A 23,552-nucleotide genomic window follows, 5' to 3' on the forward strand; every position below is an offset into this window, starting at 1 on the left:
GTTCCCAGTGGGTCAGAGGTTTACATACACTCAATTAGTATTTGGTAGCATTGCCTTTAAATTGTTTAACTTGGGTCAAACATTTCGGGCAGCCTTCCACAAGCTTCCCACAATAAGTTGGGTGAATTTTGGCCCATTCCTCCTGACATAGCTGGTGTAACTGAGTCAGGTTTGTAGGCCTCCTTGCTTGCACACGCCTTTTCAGTTCTGCCCACATATTTTCTATAGGATTGAGGTCAGGGCTTTGTGATGGCCACTCCAATACCTTGACTTCGTTGTCCTTAAGCCATTTTGCCACAACTTTGGAAGTATGCTTGTGGTCATTGTCCATTTGGCAGATCCATTTGTGACCAAGCTTTAACTTCCTGACTGATGTCTTGAGATGCTGCTTCAATAAAACCACATAATTTTCCCTCCTTATGATCGCATCTATTTTGTGAAGTGGACTAGTCCCTCCTGCAGCAAAGCACCCCCACAAAATGATCCCCGTGGTTCACGTTGGGATGGTGTTCTTTGGCTTGCAAGCCTCCCCCTTTGTCCTCCAAACATAACGATGGTCATTATGGCCAAACAGTTCTATTTTTGTTTCATTAGACCATAGGACATTTCTCCAAAAAGTACGATCTTTGTCCCCATGTGCAGTTGCAAACCGTAGTCTGGCTTTTTTTTATGGCCAGGCTTCTTCCTGGCTGAGCTGCCTTTCAGGTTATGTCGATATAGGACTCGTTTTACTGTGGATATAGATACTTTTGAACCTGTTTCCTCCAGCATCTTCACAAGGTTCTATGCTGTTAATCTGGGATTGATTTGCACTTTTCACACCAAAGTACGTTCATCTCTAGGAGACAGAACGCGTCTCCTTCCTGAGCGGTAACAAGGCTGCGTGGTCCCATGGTGTTTATACTTGCATACTATCAAGCAAAGGGACACTGAGTTTGAAGGTAGGCCTTGAAAGACATCCACAGGTACACCTCCAATTGACTCAAATTATGTCATTTAGCCTATCAGAAGCTTCTAAAGCCATGACATCATTTTCTGGAATTTTCCAAGCTGTTTAAAGGCACAGTCAATTTAGTGTATGTAAACTTCTGACCCACTGGAATTGTGATACAGTGAATTATAAGTGAAATAATCTGTCTGTAAACAATTGTTGGAAAAATAACTTGTGTCATGCACAAAGTAGATGTCCTACCGACTTGCCAAAACTAGTTTGTTAACAAGAAATGTGTGGAGTGGTTGACAAACGAGTTTTAATGACTCCAACCTAAGTGTATGTAAACTTCCGACTTCAACTGTATATAAAATTTTAAAAAATGAAACATAACACATTTACATAATTTACATAAGATTACAGCCTTGAGTCTTATTGGGTATGACGCTACAAGCTTGGCACACCTTTATTTGGGGAGTTTCTCCCATTCTTCTCTGCAGATCCTCTCAATCTCTGTCAGGTTGGATGGGGAGCGTCGCTGCACAGCTATTTTCAGGTCTCTCCAAAGATGTTCGATCGGGTTTGTCTGGGCTCTGGCTGGGCCACTGAAGGACATTCAGAGACTTGTCCCTAAGCCACTCCTGCATTGTATTGGCAGTGTGCTTAGGGTCGTTGTCCTGTTGGAAGGTGAACCTTCACTCCAGTCTGAGGTCCTGAGAGCTCTGAAGCAGGTTTTCATCAAGGATCTCTCTATACTTTGCTCCGTTCATCTTTCCCTCGATCCCGACTAGTTTCCCAGTCCCTGCCGCTGTAAACATTCCCACAGCATGATGATGCCACCACCATGCTTTACCGTAGAGATGGTGCCAGGTTTCCTCCAGACGTGAAGCTTAGCATTCAGGCCAAAGAGTTTCATTTTGGTTTCATCAGACCAGAGAATCTTGTTTTTCATGATCTGATAGTCCTTTATGTGCCTTTTGGCAAACTCCAAGCGGGCTGTCATGTGCCTTTTACTGAGGAGTGGCTTCCGTCTGGCCACTCTACCATAAATGCCTGATTGGTGGAGTGTTGGAGAGATGGTTGTCCTTCAGGAAGGTTCTCCCATCTCCACAGAGTAACTCTGGAGCTCTGTCAGAGTGACGATCGGGTTCTTGGTCACCTCCCTGACCAAGGCCCTTCTCCCCCGATTGCTCAGTTTGGCCGGGCGGCTAGCTCTAGGAAGAGTCTTGGTTGTTCTAAACTTCTTCCATTCAAGAATGATGGAGGCCACTGTGTACTTTGGGAACTTCAACGCAGCAAAAAAAAATTGGGGACAATTCCTTCGACCTCATGGCTTGGTTTTAGCTCTGACATGCACTGTCAACTATGGGACCTTATATAGAAAGGTGTGTGACTTTCCAAATCATGTCCAATCAATTGAATTTACCACAAGTGGACTCCAATCAAGATGTAGAAACATCTCAAGGATAAAACATTTAAACAGGATGCACCTGAGCTAAATTTTTAGTCTCATGGCAAAGGGTCTGAATACTTATGTAAATAAAGTATTTCTGTTCTTCCATTTCAATACATTTGCTCAAATTTGTAAAAACCTGTTTGCACTTTGTCATTATGGGGTATTGTGTGTAGATTGATGAAGACAAAATTATATTTAATACATTTTAGAATAAGGCTGTAACGTAACAAAATGTGGAAAAAGGGAAGGGGCCTGAATACTTTCCGAATGCACTGTAAGTGAACAGTGAATTATCCTATACACCTGTGCATTACTGTGACCAACGAATGCCAACTATACTGAACAAAAATAAAAACGCAACATGCAACAATTTCTAAGATTTTGCCGAGTTATAGTTCAGATAAGGAAATCAGTCAATTTAAATAAATAAATTAGGCCCTAATCTATGGATTTCCCATGACTATTTTTGTTCAGTGTAGATTAGTTCCTACAGGCCCACTGAAGTGACACAGTACCCATGCTCCAATCTCCTTAATTGCAGAAACACTATTCCCAAATCTAGAAATGAGTGGATTTCGTGCTTGACTAGACACTCCAGTTGTAGCTCATCAGGCCCTCTATTCGGCTCTGTTAAATCGGAAAATAGGAGGCAGTGGGCTTTGAAAATAAAGGAACTGTTCCTAATAATAGCACAGCTACCTCAGGTTCCTGCATGAATATTTATGAGGGAGTATACAGACTGATCTCTGCTCTCTCTCCGTTTCTCTGTGTCTGCTCTCCCCCTATCTCTATATCTTCCTGCCTGCTTTCTTTCTCCATCTCTCGTTCTCCTTCATCTCTCTCCATCTTTCTGACTGCAGACTCTCTCTCCATGTTTCACTTTTTCAGTTGTATCTCTCTCCTGCTCCATCTCTGTCTTCTCTCCCTCTCTGCCCCTCTCTCCTTCTCTCAGACAGTAAAGCTGTTATTATTATGATTTTGTTTAGCTGTATAAATCATAATGTCTGGGCCTCCCAAGTGTCGCAGTGGTCTAAGGCACTGCATCGCAGTTGCTAGCTGTGCCACTAGAGATCCTGGTTCGAGTCCAGGCTCTGTCGCAGCTGGCCGCGACTGGGAGACCCATGGGGCGGCGCACAATCGGCCCAGCGTCGCCTGGGTTAGTGGAGGGTTTGGCTGGCAGGGATGTCCTTGTCACATCGTGCTCTATCGACTCCTGTGGCGGGCCGGGTGCATGCACGCTGACACGGTCGCTAAGTGTACGGTGTTTCCTCTGAATCATTGGTGTGGCTGGTGTCAAGTAGCAGTGCGGCGTGGTTGAGTTGTGTTTCGGAGGAAACATGGCTCTCGACCTTCGCCTCTCCTGAGTCTGAACGAGAGTTGCAGCGATTAGACAAGACTGTAACTACTTATTGAATACCGCGAAATCGGGGAGAAAAAGGGGTAAAGTTTAAAAAAAATCTAATAATTCAAATCAAGCCGTCTGCAGCTCCTATTACAGCTGTGATGACCCATCAAGGTGAACATTTATTGACTGCACTAGAGTAGAATATGAGCAAAGCAAATCAATCTGTGTTGGAGTCAAAGCTTTCCAAAGCCTTATGTTCTCAAAGGCTTAGGCCACAATGCTGAAGAGCCAAAAGTCAACATCTAAATTATTCCAAATGAATAATTTATTCACATTACATAATTGCCAATATGCTGCAGTCTACACAAATTACACAATGGAAGAGGGAACAAGGTATTTTCACAGCCTCAAGTACACCAACACAGAAACAGGTTCTGGGGGGATATTTTCAGTGTGTTGCTATTATAGAGAGATGGTATGATCATATAGTTCTAGGAGTATAATATAGGGCAATTTAAACCATTTAAGTGTGAATGTTCACCTTGACCCTGGACACTGAGACCCCTGTCCTCCTACTCTTCCATCATCCCTCCATCTCTCTCTATCCGTCAGGGTGTCGTGTCCCCACGGTGCATGGAGGCCCGCCCCCAGACACCATAGCCGCCGCCCCCTCCTCCCCCGGGGTCCTGGTCAGACTCTGGTTGGCTCTGGGCCCGCTCAGGCTTGGGGTTGGGGGTGCAGGGAGGATCAGGGTGTTGGACAGACATGGTTCTCCTGAGGTGGGTGCGTTTACACAGGAAGTCAGGTTTGGCAGAGAGGCCGAAGGAGCCTTTCTTCAGGACCATGCGCACTGAGGAAAGCTTCTTGGGTCTGGCCCGGTGGCCAAACTGCAGTGAGGAGAGGTGCACTGCATAGCCATCACTTAGGAACTATGGGAAAGAGTGAGAGTGAGAGTGAGAGAGAGAGAGAGAGAGAGAGAGAGAGAGAGAGAGAGAGAGAGAGAGAGAGAGAGAGAGAGAGAGAGAGAGAGAGAGAGAGAGAGAGAGAGAGAGAGAGAGAGAGAGAGAGAGAGAGAGAGAGAGAGTTAGAGTGGCCATGTTAGATAAAAGAATAGAAGACTAAACAGGTAGATAGAGCTGGAGAGTGACAGGAAAGACAGACCAGAATAGATACATCAAAACACGATCGATAACTATTAGTGAATCAATGCCATTAGCTTGATCGTTAAAGAAAAGTAGAAGAGTGTACAGTCCCCTGATGTCTACCTGACACTGATTCTGGTACTTCTTGGAAGGCCTGCCCACAATATAAATCTGGGAAGGACTCAGACCCAGCATGTTGTACACGGAGATGTCCTTCATGGAGCCATAGGCTGAGTTGATCTTAATGTGACACTGGCAGAGAGAGAGAAGAGAGAGAGAGAGAGAGAGAGAGAGAGAGAGGGAGGGAGAAAGAGAGAGAGAGAAAGAGGGAGAGAGACAAAGAGGGAAAGCGAGAGAGAGAGAGAAAGAAAGAAAGAAAGAAAGAAAGAAAGAAAGAAAGAAAGAAAGAAAGAAAGAAAGAAAGAAAGAAAGAAAGAAAGAAAGAAAGAGAGAGAGAGGGATGGAGGGAGCGAGAGAGAGATAAGAAAGAAAGAGACAGAGAGGGAGGGGGGGTAACACTTGATGATGGGTTTGGCACTTTCATGCAGTGCGACCAGAGGTTATACTGCTGTGCCTACAAAGTCAATGTCAATGTGAGAACCAAAGAAGTGTGCGTGAGAAATAGGGGAGGAAGAGAGAGAGAGAAAAAGAGAGAGAGAGAAAGAGAGAGAAAAAAAGAGAGTGAGAGACATATAGAGGGTGAGAGAGAGAAAGAGAGGAAGAAAAAGAGGAAGAGACATACACAAAGAGAAGGAGTCGAGATAGAAAGATAAAGAGATCCACAGTATTATGAAGGTATTGTACCTCCTGCACTAGGTTCCTGAGGAAGATGGTTTTCTGTCTCAGTGGGTCGTGGACCAGGCCCTCAGAAAAGAAGATCATGCCCTGGGGGAAGTTGTGTTGGGACAGCCATAACACCACACGCTGCTTCTGCATGTCTGGCCTCCCTGTGATGTAGATGATAAGATAGCCCAGGTCCTGCCAGTGTCTGGACACAAAGATAAATAGATACATTGCTCTGAGAATTATCGTTTTCACTGAACATAACGACAGATTGACATCAATAATATTCCTCTGAGATTTATGGTTTATTAAAAATAAAATAAAATATATTTTTAGTGTTTGTTTTCTTCCTTCATGTATTAAAGGGATACTACAGGATTTTTTACAATGAAGCCCTTTATCTACTTCCCCAGAGTCAGGTTAACTTGTGGAGACATTTGCTATGTATCTGTGTCCAGTATGAAGGACGTTAGAGGTAGTTTTGCAAACCAGTGCTAACTAGCATTAGTGCAATGACTAGAAGTCTACAGCTTTTTATGTAGACTTTCAGTCTTTTCGCTAATGCTAGTTAGCAATTGCGCTAATGCTATTTAGCAACTTCCTTCAAACTCCCTTTAATGTGACAAAATAAAAGGATACTATTTTAAGCTGAACAGATGACTTCTTGGCGTTGCAATTTAGTTATCATTTTCATTCCATTAATAATTTCTCTCTGCTTGAACTGCTCCTTAATCAAACAAAAGCTGGAAGGCACATTCACAAACATACACACAAACAATTGTACACACACACACACACACACACACACACACACACACACACACACACACACACACACACACACACACACACACACACACACACACACACACACACACACACACACACACACACACACGGAGGCATCAGTTACCTGACGACGTCCACAGCTCCGGGACGGACTTTAGGGTCGCTGCCCATGATGGAGACGCTAGCAGCGAAGGAGCCATCGATGCTGAAGACCACACACTCCATCCCCCTGGGCAGCACCGTCAGGTAGGCCTCCGCACTCGTCTGATCTCCCCTGGGGAGAGAGAGGAAAAGAGAGGGGGCGAGGGGGAGGATGATTAATAGGTATGGTGGTAATTCACAGCAGCAGCACCTCTGGGGCTCCTTGTTATTCAACAACCTGTGAGTACACTGTTAGAGCTTCACAGCACTTTACCTCCATCACTGATATGTGCCGTAATTGAATTCAGTACTCCTCCACTTTCATGGGAACTCGTCCCAACCCACATCCATTTCATTATTGATAGAACCTCTAACATACTCTAACAAACATACTGTGGTTGCATCTCAATAAGGAATAAAAAAGGAGCTGTTTGATTACTTGACCACCATTTTGATAGGGTAGACCCCGGTGGCCAGCTTCTTGCTCTTGGGGATGGTGTAGACCACTCTGCCACTACTGGTGGTCACCTCTGTGTCAAAGTGGACCCAGCGGCCGGACTGGGGCTGGGTCATCAGGAGAATGTCCACCTGTGAGAGGACAAGATAGATTCATGATAATATTATAAGGTTCAGGGCAGCAATTTAATTCCTTTCAATAAACGTTAGTGTTGACGTCTGTCAAAGCAAACTCCTTTGTCAGACCACTCACTTTAAGAGAAGTATCAATTTAACTTTATTGACACGCAGACACTTTTAAAAGTGTTGCAACTATAGTGTTGTAAATAGTGCAACTAGTGTTTGCAAATTATGCAAAAAGGTTCAGGAGCAAGATCCTTCGTCAGAGCAATATGGGTTAATCTTTATTGACATGCAGACACTTTTAATTAATAATGTTTATTGCTGAGGCATGTTGTGTGGTGTCGTCACCTTCTCTCCAGTCAGAGTCACCATGTCCAAGGGGCCGTACATGAACCGACCAACCAGAGTCTGTGGTCCCTCCTCTGTGGTGATGACATCATTCACCCTGTGGTTGCCAGTCACATTCTGCATGAGGAGAAGCAATTTACTTTCACTTCACTTTGGGTTTGTATGCATCCCAAATGGAACCCTACACTCTTAGAAAAAAGGTGCTATCTAGAACCTAAATGGAGAATCCTTTGAATAACCATTTTTGGTTCCAAGTAGAACCCGTTTGGTTCCCGGTTGAACCCTTTTGGGTTCCATGTATAACCCTTTCCACAGACGGTTCTACATTGAACCAAAAAGGGTTGTACCTGGAACTAAAAAGGGTTCTACCTGGATCCAAAAAGGGTTGTCCTATGGGGAGAGCCGAATAACCTTTTTGCAACCCTTTTTCTAAGAGTATTATCTATATAGTGCACTACTTTGACCAGAGACCATGATCTCTGGTCAAATGTAGTGCACTATAAAGGGAATAGGGTGCCATTTGGGGCTACACATTTGTCTTTCATTACTTTCTGCATCACTCCTCTTCAGACGTAGTGTTTACATCGGCAGAATGGGGTGTCAAAAGAACGATGACAAATAGCCCTACTTTTCAATTTTTCCCTGTTTTGATGCGATTTCATCACATTTGAGACGTATGGCGAATGAGTCTCAGAAGAAATGTGCACTACAGGACCTTACCAAAAGAGGCTGTCAAATCTCCATGAACCCCTGGTTACAGTAGGAGTGTGGTTCTGGTTCCCCTTCACTACATCTCATTTCAAAGAGCAGGATGAATAACCCTAACTGAGCTGAGCTAAGGAGAAATCCTCTAACTCTATGAAGGCATCCCAAAAGGCACCCTATTCAATATGTAGTACACACTACCTTTGACTAGGGCCCATATGGCTAGTCAAAAGTAGTGCACTACATAGAGAATAGCGTGCCATTTGGGACATAAAACAACTTTATTGCTGAGCTGGTGGGATTTTAATAGGAAATGAAAGCAGAGGAGTTTGCAGATGTAATTCCCTGGCTATGTTACAGTGATGCCATGCTGCATTACCTCAGTCATAACCACAGGTGGTTGGTGATAGAGTAATTGGGGACGGGTTTGACTGAAGGAAACTTTCAGGAACACTTAAAGGGCCATTTCTAAGGGTTGTGGTGCAGTAGCGTATGTACATTAAGGGCTCTATTTGAGCAAACCTAATGCAATGGTACATTTTTCGCTGGCGGTAGCATTATAGGTTTGGGGTTGTGTCAGAAATATTTTTGCTATTTTCAAAACCGGAATTATGGGAGCAGTAGCTGGTGGTGCGTAAGGGCTGAGTTTTGATGAATAAACAAGTTGTGGGTGTGTCGAGGCTTGACACCTCACTGGACAATCAGAACGTGCTCCATGGATAAATATATGGTTCCTTCAAGTTATGTATTTACGTATTGTATTGTCACTCCAATTCAATGTTAGGATGAAACAGTCAGAGGTCACCAAGCGCAACATAGCTTCAGCGTGTAAATCAGCTAGAAAGATGTGTCTGCATCGAGTAATTGTCTCTGGCCCCCTCCCAGTTATGGGGAGTGATGAGCTCTACAGCAGAGTCTAACAACTCAATTGTTGGTTGAAAACTGTTTTCTGCCCCTCCCAAAAGATAGAATTTGTAGATAATTGGCCCTCTTTCTGGGACTCACCCACAAACTGGCCTGTTGAGGAGTGACGGACTCCATCCTAGCTGGAGGGGTGCTCTCATCTTATCTACGAACATAGACAGGGCTCTAACTCCCCTAGCTCCACAATGAGATAGGGTGCAGGCAGCAGGCTGTTAGCCAGCCTGCCAGCTTAGTGGAGCCTGCCACTAGCACAGTCAGTGTAGTCAGCTCAGATATCCCCATTTAGACCGTGTCTGTGCCTCGATCTAGGTTGGGCAAAACTAAACATGGCGGTGTTCGCCTTAGCAATCTCATTGGAATAAAGACCTACTCCATTCCTGCCACTATTGAAAGAGATTGTGATATCTCACATCTCAAAATAGGGCTACTTAATGTTAGATCCCTCACTTCAAAGGCAGTTATAGCCAATTAACTAATCACTGATCATAATCTTGATGTGATTGGCCTGACTGAAACATGGCTTAAGCCTGATGAATTTACTGTGTTAAATGAGGCCTCACCTTCTGGTTACACTAGTGACCATATCCCCTGCACATCCCGCAAAGGCGGAGGTGTTGCTAACATTTACAATAGCACATTTCAATTTACAAAAAAACAAAACGACGTTTTCGTCTTTTGAGCTTCTAATCATGTAATCTATGCAGCCTACTCAATGACTTTTTATAGCTACTGTTTACAGGCCTCCTGGGCTCGCTGAGTTCCCTGAATTCCTATCGGACCTTGTCGTCATGGCAGATAATATTCACATTTTTGGTGACTTTAATATTCACATGGAAAAGTCCACAGACCCACTCCAAAAGGCTTTCGGAGTCATCATCGACTCAGTGGGTTTTGTCCAACATGTCTCCGGACCTACTTACTGCCACAGTCGTACTCTGGACCTAGTTTTGTCCCGTGGAATAAATGTTGTGGATCTTAATGTTTTTCCTCATAATCCTGGACTATTGGACTACCATTTTATTACATTTGCAATCACAACAAATAATCTGCTCAGACCCTAACCAAGGATCATCAAAAGCCATGCTATGAATTCTCGGACAACCCAAAGATTCCTAGATGCCCTTCCAGACTCCCTCCACCTACCCAAGGACGTCAGAGTACAAAAATCAGTTAACCATCCAACTGAGGAACTGAATTTAACCTTGCGCAATACCCTAGATGCAGTAACACCCCTAAAAACTAAAAACATTTGTCATAAGAAACTAGCTCCCTGGTATACAGAAAATATCCGAGCTATGAAGCAAGCTTCCAGAAAATTGGAACGGAAATGGCGCTACACCAAACTGGAAGTCTTCCGACTAGCTTGGAAAGACAGTACAGTGCAGTATCGAAGAGCCCTCACTGCTGCTCGATCATCCTATTTTTCCAACTTAATTGAGGAAAATAAGAACAATCCAAAATGTATTTTTAATACAGTCACAAAGCTAACTAAAAAGCAGCATTCCACCAGATGGAATTAATTTCACTTCAGCAGTGATAAATTCATGAACTTCTTTGAAGAAAAGATCATGATCATTAGAAAGCAAAATACGGTTCTTCTTTAAATCTGCGTATTCCTCCAAAGCTCAGTTGTCCTGAGTCTGCACAACTCTGCCAGGACCTAGGATCAAGATAGACACTCAAGTGTTTTTATATATATATCTCTTGACACATTGATGAAAATAACCATGGCCTCTAAACGTTCAAGCTGCATACGGGACCCTATTCCAACTAAACTACTGAAAGAGCTGCTTCCTGTGCTTGGCCCTCCTATGCTGAACATAATAAACAGCTCTCTATCCACCGGATGTGTACCAAACTCACTAAAAGTGGCAGTAATAAAGCCTCTCTTGAAAAAGCCAAACCTTGACACAGAAAATATAAAAAACTATCGGCCTATATCGAATCTCCCATTCCTATCAACAATTTTAGAAAACATTTAGAAAAAGCTGTTGCGCAGCAACTCACTGCCTTCCTGAAGACAAACAATGTATACGAAACACTTCAGTCTGGTTTTAGACCCCATCATAGCACTGAGACTGCACTTGTGAAGGTGGTAAATTACCTTTTAATGGCGTCAGACCGAGGCTCTGCATCTGTCCTCGTGCTACTAGACCTTACAGTCGTCGTCAAATGTTTTGAGAATGACACAAATATTAATTTCCACAAAGTTTGCTGCTTCAGGGTCTTTAGATATTTTTGTCAGATGTTACTATGGAATACTGAAGTATAATTACAAGCATACAAGGCTTTTATTGACAATTACATGAAGTTGATGCAAAGAGTCAATATTTGCAGTGTTGACCCTTCTTTTTCAAGACCTCTGTAATCCGCCCTGGCATGCTGTCAATTAACTTCTGGGCCACATCCTGACTGATGGCAGCCCATTCTTGCATAATCAATGCTTGGAGTTTGTCAGAATTTGTGGGTTTTTGTTTGTCCACCCACCTCTTGAGGATTGACCACAAGTTCTCAATGGGATTAAGGTCTGGGGAGTTTCCTGGCCATGGACCCAAAATATAGATGTTTTGTTCCCCGAGCCACTTAGTTATCACTTTTGCCTTATGGCAAGGTGCTCCATCATGCTGGAAAAGGCATTGTTCATCACCAAACTGTTTCCTGGATGGTTGGGAGAAGTTGCTCTCTTAGCTGTGTTCTTAGGCAAAATTGTGAGTGAGCCCACCTATTTGGCTGAGAAGCAATCCCACACATGAATGGTCTCAGGATGCTTTACTGTTGGCATGACACAGGACTGATGGTAGCGCTCACCTTGTCTTCTCCGGACAAGCTTTTTTTCAGATGCCCCAAACAATCAGAAAGAGGATTCATCAGAGAAAATGACTTGACCCCAGTCCTCAGCAGTCCAATCCCTGTACCTTTTGCAGAATATCAGTCTGTCCCTGATGTTTTTCCTGGAGAGAAGTGGCTTCTTTGCTGCCCTTCTTGACACCAGGCCATCCTCCAAAAGTCTTCGCCTTACTGTGCGTGCAGATGCACTCACACCTGCCTGCTTCCATTCCTGAGCAAGCGCTGTACTGGTGGTGCCCCGATCCCGCAGCTGAATCAACTTAGGAGACGGTCCTGGCACTTGCTGGACTTTCTTGGGCGCCCTGAAGCCTTCTTCACTACAGTTGAACCGCTCTCATTGAAGTTCTTGATGATCTGATAATTGGTTGATTTAGGTGCAATCTTACTGGCAGCAATATCCTTGCCTGTGAAGCCCTTTTTGTTCAAAGCAATGATGACGGCACGTGTTTCCTTGCAGGTAACCATGGTTGACAGAGGAAGAACAATGATTCCAAGCACCACCCTCCTTTTGAAGCTTCCAGTCTGTTATTCGAAATCAATCAGCATGACAGAGTGATCTCCAGCCTTGTCCTCGACAACACTCACACCTGTGTTAACGAGAGAATCACTGACATGATGTCAGCTGGTCCTTTTGTGGCAGGTCTGAAATGCAGTGGAAATGTTTTTGGGGGATTCAGTTCATTTGCATGGCAAAGAGGGACTTTGCAATTAATTGCAATTCATCTGATCACTCTTCATAACATTCTGGAGTATATGCAAATTGCCATCATACAAGTTGAGGCAGCAGGCTTTGTGAAAATTAATATTTGTGTCATTCTCAAAACTTTTGGCCACGACTGTAGTGCTGCTTTTGATACCAGCGATCACCACATTCTTTTGGAGAGATTGGAAACCCAAATTGGTCTATACGGACAAGTTCTGGCCTGGTTCAGATCTTATCTTTTGGAAAGATATCAGTTTGTCTCTGTGGATGGTTTGTCCTCTGACAAATCAACTGTAAATTTCGGTGTTCCTCAAGGCTCCGTTTTAGGACCACTATTGTTTTCACTATATATTTTACCTCTTGGTGATGTCATTCGGAAACATAATGTTAACTTTCACTGCTATGCGGACGACACACAGCTGTGCATTTCGATGAAACATGGTGAAGCCCCAAAATTGCCCTCCCTGTAAGCCTGTGTTTCAGACATAAGGAAGTGGATGGTGGCAAATGTTCTACTTTTAAACTCGGACAAAACAGAGATCCTAGTTCTAGGTCCCAAGAAACAAAGAGATCTTCTGTTGAATCTGACAATTAATCTTGATGGATGTACAGTCGTCTCAAATAAAACTGTAAAGGACCTCGGCGTTATTCTGGACCCTGGTCTCTCATTTGACGAACATATCAAGACTGTTTCAAGGACAGCTTTTTTCCATCTACGTAACATTGCAAAAATCTGAAACTTTCTGTCCAAAAATGACGCAGAAAAATGTATCCATGCTTTTGTCACTTCTAGGTTAGACTACTGCAATGCTCTACTTTCCAGCTACCCGGATAAAGCACTAAATAAACTTCAGTTAGTGCTAAACACGGCTGCTAGAATCTTGACTAGAACCAAAAAATTTGATCATATTACTCCAGTGCTAGCCTCTCTACACTTGCTTCCTGTTAAGGCAAGGGCTGATTTCAAGGTTTTACTGTTAACCTACAAAGCATTACATGGGCTTGGTCCTACCTATCTTTCCTTCATGGGCTATACTCGGCCTTGTCTCAGGATGGTACGTTTGTGGTTGAAGATATCCCTCTAGTGGTGTGGGGGCTGTGCTTTGGCAAAGTGGGTAGGGTTATATCCTGCCTGTTTGGCTCTGTCCGGGGGTATCGTCGGACGGGGCCACAGTGTCTCCCGACCCCTCCTGTCTCAGCCTCCAGTATTTATGCTGCAGTAGTTTATGTGTTAGGGGGTCTAGTATATCTGGAGTATTTCTCATGTCTCATCCAGTGTCCTGTGTGAATTTAAGTATGCTCCCTCTAATTCTCTCTCTCTCTCTCTCTCTCTCTCTCTCTCTCTCTCTCTCTCTCTCTCTCTCTCTCTCTCTCTCTCTCTCTCTCTCTCTCTCTCTCTCTCTCTCTCTCTCTCTCTCTCTCTCTCTCTCTCTCTCTCTCTCTCTCTCTCTCTCTCTCTCTCTCTCTCTCTCTCTCTCTCTCTCTCTCTCTCTCTCTTTTTTTTTTTTCTCCCCGGGGACCTGAGCCCTAGGACCATGCCTCAGGACTACATGGCCTGTTGACTCCTTGCTGTCCCCAGTCCACCTGGTCATGCTGCTGCTCCAGTTTCAACTGTTCTGCCTGCGGATATGGAACCCAGACCTGTTCACCGGATGTGCTACCTGTCCCAGACCTGCTGTTTTCAACTCTCTAGAGACAGCAGGAGCGGTAGAGATACTCTGAATGATCAGCTATGAAAAGCCAACTGACATTTACTCCTGAGGTGCTGACCTGTTGCACCCTCTACAACCACTATGATTATTATTATTTGACCCTGCTGGTCATCTATGAACGTTTGAACATCTTGGCCATGTTCTGTTATAATCTCCATCCGGTACAGCCAGAAGAGGACTGGCCACCCCTCATAGCCTGGTTCCTCTATAGGTTTCTTCCTAGGTTCTGGCCTTTGTAGGGAGTTTTTCCTAGACACCGTGCTTCTACACCTGCATTGCTTGCTGTTTGGGGCTTTAGGCTGGGTTCTGTACAGCACTTTGAGATATCAGCTGATGTAAGAAGGGCTTTATAAATACATTTGATTGATTGATTGAATGTTAGTCTGCTATAGCCTAGTTCCTTAAATAGCCTGCCCCATATTTGCTAAATATGTTGAATATGTTTGTATTCCACATGTTCTAATTGCATTTCTTCAATATGGAATGACACTATTAAACATAGGTTATAGCATGCACACTGATATAAAGGCCTACTGTAAATTGCAGTCTGGACATGGACATGCCACACGTAATTCATAAGCAAGATTAAATTCACTAGGCTTTTGATAAGGCCTAAAAAGAGTATAATTCAAATTTTAAAAAAACAAGAAACAACTTGTTTTAAATAGGCTATGTTTAAATAAAGTTACATGCACCATAATTGCTCCTCGTGGGCTTATAATACAGACAAGGCAATTTAGAATATGGGTTTTACGCACATCCAAACTTTTCACAGGAGCTGGATAAAGATCCAATATAAAGAGAAAGAGGGAATGTAATGTTACACTGCTCCCAATTGTAATGTTTTATAAACATCATGAAACCATCTTACAGATCAGATTTGCATTTATTTGCAGATGAAATTACATTGCATTCGAGCCATGAACGTTTTCTCAACATAAACCCATGGATGGTGAATCTTTCTAGTAAGTTTGATTTTTTATCAAATTAAACGGAAAACAATCAATCTGTTTTTTAAAACAACAATTATTTCTAAATATGATCGGGTCAGAAGCATCATAAATCACATCTCTCGTTACATGAGCATAAGGTAATGTGTGCACACATACACTACCATTCAAAAGTTTGGGGTCACTTAGAAATGTCCTTGTTTTTGAAAGAAAAGCACATTTGTTTCCCATTTAAATAATATCAAATTGATCTGAAGTACAGTGTAGACATTGTTAATGTTGTAAATGACTATTGTAGCTGGAAACGGCTGATTCTTTATGGAATATCTACATAGGCGTACAGAGGCCATTATCAGCAACCATCAGTCCTGTGTTCCAATGGCACGTTGTGTTAGCTAATCCAAGTCAACAGTGAAGAGGCGACTCTGGGATGCTGGCCTTCTAGGCAGAGTTCCTCTGTCCAGTGTTTGTGTTATTTTGCCCATCTTAATCTTTTATTTTTATTGGCCAGTCTGATATATGGCTTTTTCTATGCAACTCTGCCTAGAAGGCCAGCATCCCAGAGTCGCCTTTTCACTGTTGACGTTGAGATTGGTGTTTTGCGGGTACTATTTAATGAAGCTGCCAGTTGAGGACTTGTGAGGCGTCTGTTTCTCAAACTAGACACTCTAATGTACTTGTCCTCTTGCTCAGTTGTGCACTGGGGCCTCCCACTCCTCTTTCTGTTCTGATTAGAGCCAGTTTGCGCTTTTCTGTGAAGGGAGTAGTACACAGCGTTGTATGAGATCTTCAGTTTCTTGAAAATTTCTTGCATGGAATAGCCTTCATTTCTCAGAACAAGAATAGACTGACGAATTTCATAATAAAGTCCTTTGTTTCTGGCCATTTTGAGCCTGTAATCGAACCCACAAATGCTGATGCTCCAGATACTCAACAAGTCTAAAGAAGGCCAGTTTGATTGCTTCTTTAATCAGGACAATAGTTTTCAGCTGTGCTGAAACATAATTGCAAATAATTGCATAATTGCAAAAGGGTTTTCTAATGATCAATGAGCCTTTTTAAATGATAAACTTGGATTAGCTAGCACAACGTGCAATTGGAACACAGGCGTGATGGTTTCTGAAAATGGGCCTCTGTACGCCTATGTAGATAATCCATAAAAAATCTGCCGCTTCCAGCTAAAATAGTAATTTACAACAGTAACAATGTCTACACTGTTCTGATCAATTTGATGTTATTTTAATGGACAAAACATTTGCTTTTCTTTCAAAAACAAGGACATTTCTAAGTGACCCCAAACTTTTGAATGGTGGTGTAGGCCTAAGGGCTCTTTGGCAGGAGGCATGGATGTTTGTCTTATCCATTGAAGATAGTTTATTAAATAGTATACAGTAATCCTATAATAGGCCTAGTTATAACAAACATGTAGCCTATCTACTTTTGTTATTGACTTCAACATGGAAATATTCCACTACACACATTGCATTCACTCTTCGAAAACGCACTGCATGTTCGAGCCATGGACAATTGGACATTGCCCAAATGTTATAATGAGATAAGCCTACCATCGCCATTGATATGGCTTGTTAGTGACTTTGCCACGTGAAAGGTAAACAAACAAACAGGCAAATAGCCTAGGCTACAAGTGGATACAGCACCAAGGACAGTAATCGGAATTCCCGAAATTTGACAGTTCAGTCCAACAGATGAAAATGGAAGATGCAATTTTTTTACAAAATGATAAAGGAAAAACAATAAGCAAGTCTATTGTGATAACTTTATGTTCCTTAACAGACTTCCTACAGTCACTAAAACCTTTCATTCAATGAGTATTGCACATATGACTAATGAAGAACAACCTGCATGGATGTCCAATATAAAGAAAGGAATGCCTGTTGACTGTTATGCTGCTCGTGAAATAATAAAACATTGGTCATAGGCTACTGATTAGGCTACTGTGCGCTTCCACTGACAAAATTGATGTCATAACCAACAGCACCAGAGTTGGAAAATAGCAGAGTGCTGGCTTTTACAAGTTAAAACTGCCGTTAAGGGGGCGCTCTTAACGCAAGCCGTAAATAGAGGCCTAAGTATCTAATGAAACCTATTATGCTTTTTGGGGCATTTCTGAGCATATTCGATGTCACAGAAATACGCAGTGTTACCAAATGGTACATTGTTTATTGTACATAAACTACCACATCATATGCAGCAGAACTGTATAAAGGCTACATAATACTCTTAAAACATAGCTCCATGAGCCTAGTTTGAGCACACTAACCAATGTTGTAGACTGATGTGATGTGTTAGTCTCTGTATCATGAATATTGGGACTCCAGTTATTGTCATCTAATGAAGCAGGTAAACAGATTAAGTTTGTCAATAATTAATCCACACACACACACACACACACACACACACACACACACACACACACACACACACACACACACACACACACACACACACACACACACACACACACACACACACACACACACACACACACACACACACACACACACACACACACACAGAGTTTTACACACTGGCACATTTGCAGCACTGTCTACTGCTGTGAACAGGCTGAAAGGCCAATATCAGGCCAGTAACCACATTCCTCTGCTACAGGTCACTGCTGAATCTCTCTGCATGAATGCCTGTCTTATGGGAAAATAGCAGAACATATCACTATCACACTGGGTGAGTGGTGAGTTCACCTTGCCCTCCAACACACACTGAGAGGAGGAGATGGAGAACTTTGGAGAGGCAGAGCCCCGTTTTACTGGTCACAATGGTGCTCAGGAAAGAGCACAGACAGCGGTGGCCCCAATCCATCAGTGACAAAGAGCCCCTTACTAGGAGAGTGAACTGAAGTCACAGCATCACTGACACCAGGCAGGGCCCTCTGAATGGTATCACTATCCCCTGGATGAGCTGGCAGAGCCCAGATAAAGTCTATACAGGGCACCAGGAGAGTGTATAGCAATACAGCTATACCAGATATCATATTCAGGTCATATTCTCCAAGCTGCTTCTCCTCCAGCTGTCTCTCATCTACCACTTACACAAGAGACAGATCACAGGCTTGGAGGCTGGAGCAGAGCATGTAAGACACAGTCCAAAAATAAAACCTATGGCCGGTTTCCTTAAATGTAGATATGTTCCAGTTGGCCACGCAGTACATAATATAACTGGACAAAAGCCCATTGTTAATTCATTATTTCCTTTGAATATACTGTGAATAAAAGATGGCTCAGAAATAGACTGGGCTGACTTTTCAGCCTGGCAGTAGTCATATTGTCTTTTATGCTGGAGTATCAGTTAATTGTGGTGTTGTGCTAGCATCTTTTTTCTGACATTCAGGACTCAGCCCACACACTGACACACAAGCAACAATTTCACAAGATTGCAGAAGCTCTTCGCCCATTCAGTGTTGGTGTATTTCTTGGTTCAACTAAAAGAGACCAATGCTATTGAGGCAGAAATGATTAAAACTGTGAAAAGATGTGTGACGCTGATGGTAAGAGTGCTTGTGTAACTGTGTGTGTGTGTGTGTGTGTGTGTGTGTGTGTGTGTGTGTGTGTGTGTGTGTGTGTGTGTGTGTGTGTGTGTGTGTGTGTGTGTGTGTGTGTGTGTGTGTGTGTGTGTGTGTGTATGCGCACACGTCCTTATCCCTTTGTTTCTGACTGAGATTCAATTAGAAAACGTTTGAAAGTCTCAAGCAGATTTCAGCTAAAGATTATTAAACATTTATTGGAATTTCTTCATACAGGGATTGAACAGAATATAATCTGTGTCTTTCTCCAGTACATAGAGTAGGGTCTGTCCATATATTGATAAAGGCGCAGGAGGGATGGCTGCCGTTTTATGGGCACCTAACCAACTGTGCTATTTTGTTCGTTTTTTCATATTGTTTGTAACTCATTTTGTACATAATGTTGCTGCTACCGTCTCTTATGACAGAAAAGAGCTTCTGGACATCAGAACGGCGATAACTCACCGTGAACTGGACAAAAAAAATACATGTAACGAGTCCGACGCAAAGGATGTACTGCTTTGTCGAGACACGGCCAAAATCCCTGTCATCCGCGTGAAGAAAAGACAGAGAAAAATGGAGAGGAGGGCGGTGCCTTGTAAGAATTCGCAGACGAGTAGGTAAACCACCACTACCCTCTGTATTATTGGCCAACGTGCAATCATTGGAAAACAAACTGGACGATCTACGATTAAGACTATCCTACCAACGGGACATTAAAAACTGGAATATCTTATGTTTCACGAGACTTGGCTAAACGACAACATGGATAATATAGAACTGGCTGGCTTCTCCATGCATCGGCAGGACAGAGCAGCTACGTCTGGTAAGACCAGGGGTGGGGGAGTGTGTCTATTTGTCAATAACAGCTGGTGTGCAATGTCTAATATTAAAGAAGTCTCAAGATATTGCTCGCCTGAGGTAGAGTACCTTATGATAAGCTGTAGACCACACTATCTACCAAGAGAGTTCTCATCTATATTATTTACCACCACAAACCGATGCTGGGACTAAGAACACACTCAACGAGCTGTATAAGGCCATAAGCAAACAAGAAACTGCTCATCCAGAAGTGGCACTCCTAGAGGCCGAGGACTTTAATGCAGGGAAACTTAAATCCGTTTTACCTCATTTCTACCAGCATGTTAAAAGTGCAACCAGAGGGGAAAAAAATCTAGACCACCTTTACCCCACACACAGAGACGCGTACAAAGCTCTCCCTCACCCTCTATTTGGCAAATCTGACCATAATTATATCCTCCTGATTCCTGGTCAGGTGACGCAGATGCTAAGCCACAGGACTGTTTTGCTAGCACAGACTGGAATATGTTCCGTGATTCTTCCGATGGCATTGAAGAGTACACCACATCAGTCTCTGGCTTCATCAATAAGTGCAACAATGACGTCGTCCCCACAGTGACCATACGTACATACCCCAACCAGAAGCCATGGATTACAGGCAACATCCGCACTGAGCTAAAGGGTAGAGCTGCCGCTTTCAAGGAGCGGGACACTAATTCGGACACTTATAAGAAATCCCGCTATGCCCTGTGATGAACCATCAAACAGGCAAAGCGTCAATACAGGACTAAAGTTGAATCCTACTACAACAACTCTGACGCTCATTGAATGTGGCAGGGTTTGAAAACTATTACAGACTACAAAGGGAAACCCAGCGGCGAGCTGCTCAGTGACGCGAGCCTACCAGATGAGCTAAATGCCTTTGATGCTCGCTTCGTGGCAAGCAACACTGAAGCACGCATGAGAGCACCAGCTGTTCTGGACGACTGCGTGATCACGTTCTCCGTAGCCAATGTGAGCAAATCCTCTAAGCAGGTCAACATTCACAAAGCCGCGGGGCCAGATGCATTACCAGGACGTGTACTCAAAGTATGCGCGGACCAACTGGCAAGTGTCTTCACTGACATTTTCAAACTCTCCCTGACCAAGTCTGTAATACTTTCAAACAGACCACTATAGTCCTTGTGCCCAAGAAAGCGAAAGTAACCTGCCTTAATAATTACCACCCCGTAGCACTCACGTTAGCCATGAAGTGCTTTGAAAGGCTGGTCATGACTCACATCAACACCATCATGCCGGAAACCCTAAACCCACTCCAATTCGCATACTGCCCCAACAGATCCACAGGTGACGCAATCTCAATCGCATACCCTACTTCCCTTTCCCACCTGGACAAAAGGAACACCTATGTGAGAATACTGTTCATTGACTACAGCTCAGCGTTCAACCCCATAGTACCCACGAAGCTCATCACTAAGCTAAGGACCCTGGGACTAAACACCTCCCTCTGCAACTGGATCCTGGACTTCCTGACAGGCCGCCCCAAGGTGGTAAAGGTAGGCAACAACACATCTGTCGTGCTGATCCTCAACACTGGGGCCCCTCAGGGGTGCATGCTTAGTCTCCTCCTGCACTCCCTGTTCACCCACGACTGCGTGGCCAACCACGACTCCAACACCATCATTAAGTTTGCTGACGACACAACAGTGGTAGGCCTGATGACCGACAACGATGAGAGAGCCTAAAGGGAAGAGGGTCAGAGACCTGGCCGTGTGGTGCCAGGACAACAACCTCTCCCTCAATGTGAGCAAGACAAAGGAGCTGATCGTGGACTATAGGAAAAGGAGGGCCGAACAGGCCCCCACTAACATCGATGGGGCTGAATTGGAGCGGGTCGTGAGTTTCAAGTTCCTTGGTGTCCACATCACCAACAAACTATCATGGTCCAAACACACCAAGACAATTGTGAAGAGGGCACGACAACACCTTTTCCCCCTCAGGAGACAAAGATTTGGCATGGGTCCCCAGATCCTCAAAAGGTTATACAGCTGCACCATCGAGAGCATCACCACCTGGTATGGCAACTGCTCGACCTCTGACCGTAAGGCGCAATAGAGGGTAGCGCGTACAGCCCAGTACATCACTGGGGCCAAACTTCCTGACATCCAGGACCTATATACAAGGCCAGGGGTGGGAAATTCCAGTCCTCGAGGGCCTGATAGCTGGGGCAAAACTGTGACACCTAACACACCTGACTCCAATAATCACCGAATCATGATCTTCAGTTTAGAATGCAATTTGATTAACCGGCTGTGTTTGGTAGGGATGGAGAAAAAGTGTGACACCAATCAGGCCCTTGAGGACTGGAGTTGCCCACCCCTGTACTAGGCGGTGTCAGAGGAAGGCCATAAAAATTGTCAAAGACTCCAGTCACCCAAGTCATAGACTGTTCTCTCTGCTACCGCATGGCAAGCGGTACCGGAGTGCCAAGTCTAGGACCATAAGGCTCCTTAACAGCTTCTACCCCCAAGCCATAAGACAACAGAATAATTAATCAAATGGCCACCCGGACTATTTACATTGATCCCCTCCCCCTTTGTTTTTACACTGCTGCTGCTCGCTGTTTAATATCTATGCATAGTCACTTTACAAATTACCTCGACTAACCTGTACACCCGACTCGGTACCGGTACCCCCGTATATAGCCTCGTTATTGTTAGGTAATCTTCTGTTACTTTTTAATTTGATTAGATTTTTTCAACTTTAGTTTATTTAGTAAATATTTTCTTAACTCTATTACTTGAACTGCACTGTTGGTTAAGGGCTTGTAAGTAAGCATTTCACAGTAAAGTCTACACCTGTCGTATTCAGTGCATGTGACAAATAAAGTTTGATTTGATTTGAAATGGCACCCTATTCTCTATATAGTGCACTTATTTTATCCCAGGTCAAAAGTAGTACTGTACACTATATAGTGAATAGGGTGCCATTTAGGACATAGCCATTGAATCCAGTGTGGGGATAAAGGTGATATTGACACTTCCTACTGAACTGTCCTTTATCTTCCATGAATAACTCATCTTGGTTTCCTCACCCTCAGTTTGACAGGCGTCCTCCTGCGAAGCCACTTCTCCCGTGGGCTAGATGGAGAGAAGGGGGCTGAGTCCTTGCTGTCAGCTTCCTGGGTCTTCACACTGTCGCATCGCATGAGCTGCATGAACACACACAAGCATGGACACACACACACGGTTCACTAATCCACCGCCTGCTTAGTCCACTCAGTATGATGGCACTTCTCAAACAGAATCCCTAGTCTACATTTAGGCACCTGATGCACATTTCTCAGTGGAGTGGCATACATACACTAGACAAAACAATTACATGGAATATTCATCCTCTGGTGCTCGAACACACTGGACAGAGAATGAAACTAGGACTGTCATTATCTTTAGTCGTACACTGTCACAGCTGCTAATAGGAGCTCATTTGTCAAGAGGAAGATTCAGGCTTATTAACAGGCTAGCCTTTGGATGATTCGTTATGAAGTGGACCACATGTACATTTCATCTCAGAAGTTGAGAGAAAATAACCTGTCTTTAGCCTAATCAATGTGCTGCCAGGCTAATGAAACAGCCAGGCTAATGATGTGTTTTCAAAGAGGAGAGGAGAGGACAGGACAGGTCGCAATGAGAGAAGGAGTTTAACTCCATGACTGCATTAACGAGATCCTAGTTTAAGGTTCAACCTCTTATTACACAGCAATGATAAGAATAGGTCATTGATTTTACTTAATTCAAACTTGACTAGGCGTTAAGTATGGTACAGTAAGTAAATGAAAAGGGCAGTAAGTTTGTGTGA

General features: G+C 43.6%; 1 protein-coding gene across 1 annotated transcript in view; it reads right to left on the minus strand.

Annotated features, from left to right (window-relative positions):
- Positions 1-4,340: 4,340 nt before the first annotated feature.
- Positions 4,341-23,552, minus strand: part of LOC120018538 (membrane-associated phosphatidylinositol transfer protein 3-like) — a 158,360-nt gene continuing 139,148 nt past the window's right edge. Inside the window, exons 14-20 of the mRNA XM_038961758.1 lie at positions 22,789-22,905; positions 7,515-7,631; positions 7,027-7,175; positions 6,571-6,720; positions 5,679-5,862; positions 4,998-5,126; positions 4,341-4,661 (exon numbers count right to left, since the gene is read on the minus strand). Coding sequence (XP_038817686.1) covers positions 4,341-4,661; positions 4,998-5,126; positions 5,679-5,862; positions 6,571-6,720; positions 7,027-7,175; positions 7,515-7,631; positions 22,789-22,905 — 1,167 coding nt within the window. The remainder of the gene's footprint in view (positions 4,662-4,997; positions 5,127-5,678; positions 5,863-6,570; positions 6,721-7,026; positions 7,176-7,514; positions 7,632-22,788; positions 22,906-23,552) is intronic.

The sequence above is a fragment of the Salvelinus namaycush genome, chromosome 23 (assembly GCF_016432855.1).
Source record: "Salvelinus namaycush isolate Seneca chromosome 23, SaNama_1.0, whole genome shotgun sequence".
NCBI classification, from domain to species: domain Eukaryota; kingdom Metazoa; phylum Chordata; class Actinopteri; order Salmoniformes; family Salmonidae; genus Salvelinus; species Salvelinus namaycush.